The sequence below is a fragment of the Eptatretus burgeri genome, chromosome 1 (assembly GCF_056783735.1).
Source record: "Eptatretus burgeri isolate ZD-2024b chromosome 1, Ebu_testis_v1, whole genome shotgun sequence".
In the NCBI taxonomy this organism is placed as follows: Eukaryota; Metazoa; Chordata; class Myxini; order Myxiniformes; family Myxinidae; genus Eptatretus; species Eptatretus burgeri.
The window spans coordinates 132392996-132396020 of record NC_140961.1 but is presented as its reverse complement, the minus strand read 5'-3'; the positions used below and the strand labels follow the sequence as shown (position 1 = coordinate 132396020).

General features: G+C 39.5%; 1 protein-coding gene across 1 annotated transcript in view; it reads left to right on the top strand.

Annotated features, from left to right (window-relative positions):
* Positions 1-2627, top strand: part of LOC147035444 (R-spondin-3-like) — a 17713-nt gene extending 15086 nt beyond the window's left edge. The window contains exon 5 of the mRNA XM_085898606.1: positions 449-2627. Coding sequence (XP_085754732.1) covers positions 449-588 — 140 coding nt within the window. The 3' untranslated portion in view covers positions 589-2627. The remainder of the gene's footprint in view (positions 1-448) is intronic.
* Positions 2628-3025: the final 398 nt, after the last annotated feature.

The window sequence follows — 3025 nt, the reverse complement described above, 5'->3', positions numbered from 1 at the left end:
ACCCAACCTGTCCACCAAGTTTCGTCTGAATCCGTCCATAACCTTTTGAGATATCCTGCTAACAGATAGAGACAGGCAGGCAGATGGATGGAGAGACAGACAGACAGACAGACAGACAGACAGACAGACAGACAGACAGGGGTGAAAACATAACCTCAGTCCACCCGAGGTGGCAGAGGTAACAACAAGACCTCTGTTTTACCCTCCATTCTGCAGCTGTAAAATGTACCGCGAGACGAAGGTGTAGTCAGATGGAGGAGCAGTATTTGAGAAAAAGCAACATGACAATAAATAAATAAATAAATAAATAATCCAGATTTGCTTTGAGTTGCACAGAATGCAAGACAACCGCAATGAAGCACTTCGAAAGATCACACAAGAGCAGGTGCACCTGAATGACATTTGAAATTGCTTGTGTACCGTGCTAACCATGACGCTTCCGTTTCAGGTGAAAAAGACAAAAGAAGAAGGTCGAAAGAAATGAGAAATCGAAGGAGGGGTTCACGGAGGAAAGGGAAGAGAAGGAGAAATGGACGAAGGCAAACCCCATCCACGACTGCGGCAGATACGAACACTTCAACGGTCTAAGAACATCTGAGGTCCACCCAAGTCCAGCCAGGCAGGACCACGTGACATTGGGAATGCCAAGCTCTCCTGGTGTGCACCTCATGAGGAATTAATTTGTCTTCACTGTGTCACATGGGAAAATGCACGGGTGTCTGGACAAAATGGTGTACCGGGCCTCGGTTTGTGACTCTTGCACGCCGATTGGAATATGTGGGACTCGTCTGTGACGATACGTAACTCAAGGTCTGTTTGTGAGTGTTGGAACATGTTTATGACTGCTGAGATGTGTTTTGTTTGGTGGGATGAGAAAGAAAAACATTGGAATTTCCATCTCCCACCTCTCAAGGTCCAATCCTTGTCATTTGGCACATGGTTCCATGGAACAACTACTCCGGCGCCTTTAGGAAGCTTCACCAGAGATGCCTCCACAAAGGGCATGTGGAGGAAAAGCGAGATGCGGTACACAGCTTGAGGAATGGGGGAGACACCGGACAAGCGTCCACGCACGCATCCATAATATAGCACGAAACGCACATGCGTGCACATGTACATATGCACACATTAACAAATGCCTGACAGTGTTTATTATCATGGTTTATGTTAAAAGTTGATCTCACTGTACAATTCTGTTCACGTTCATATTTGCAATCAATAACTTTATATTATGTGCGAGTCCTCATGCTTCAAGTACCTTATTGAAAGCATGGCTGTGCACACCGTGTCAGACACATTATATCATGTACCCTGTTATGAATGGCCGGAACTACATATCAAGCACATGATGTCACAAATTCGGAGGATTCTTACTTTATTCAGATTTTAAAAAGGGGATTTATGGAGATAAAATTAGAACTGAAGTGAGATGTAAATTCCATGTTAATTCCATTGGAATGAGACAACCCCCCCCCCCCCACACACATACACACACGCGCACACACACACACACACACACACACACACACACACACACACACACACACACACACACACACACACAGTACATCACCAACAAACACGCAAATTCAGCAAACCTGAGTCAATTACATGCGAGGTTCACAAAAATCGCAACTTCCATGTGAAATCACACCATCCACACACATACACCATAAATTACACACCAACCACCATAAAAATTACCGTAAATTACACACCATCCACACACATACACCATAAATTACACACCAACCACCATAAAAATTACCGTAAATTACACACCATCCACACACATTCCATAAAAATCATAATCAATTACACACCATCCACACACATTCCATAAAAATCATAATCAATTACACACCATCCACACACATTCCATAAAAATCACTAAATTACACACCATCCGCACACATTCCATAAAAAAAATCATAAATTACACACCATCCACACACATTCCATAAAATCACTGTAAATTACACACCATCCACACACATTCTATAAAAATCATAATAAATTACACACCATCCACACACATTCCATAAAAATCATAATAAATTACACACCATCCACACACATTCCATAAAAATCATAAATTACACACCATCCACACACATTCCATAAAAATCATAATAAATTACACACCATCCACACATTCCATAAAATCACTGTAAATTACACACCATCCACACATTCCATAAAATCACTAAATTACACACCATCCACACACATTCCATAAATTACACACCATCCACACATTCCATAAAATCACTAAATTACACACTATCCACACACATTCCATAAATCACCATAAATTACACACCATCCACACACATTCCATAAAATCATAATAAATTACACACCATCCACACACATTCCATAAAAATCATAAATTACCCACCATCCACACACATTCCATAAAAATCATAATAAATTACACACCATCCACACACATTCCATAAAATCACTAAATTACCCACCATCCACACACATTCCATAAAATCACTAAATTACACACCATCCACACACATTCCATAAATTACACACCATCCACACATTCCATAAAATCACTAAATTACACACTATCCACACACATTCCATAAATCACCATAAATTACACACCATGCACTCCCATTTCATAAAATCATAATAAATTACACACCATCTACACACATTCCATAAAGATCATAATAAATTACCCACCATCCACACACATTCCATAAAATCATAATAAATTACACACCATCCACACATTCCATAAAATCACTAAATTACACACCATCCACACACATTCCATAAAATCACTGTAAATTACACACCATCCACACACATTCAATAAAATCATAATAAATTACCCACCATCCACACACATTCCATAAAAATCATAATAAATTACACACCATCCACACACATTCCATAAAATCATAATAAATTACACACCATCCACACACATTCCATAAAATCACTGTAAATTACACACCATCCACACACATTCCATAAAATCACTGTAAATTACACACCATCC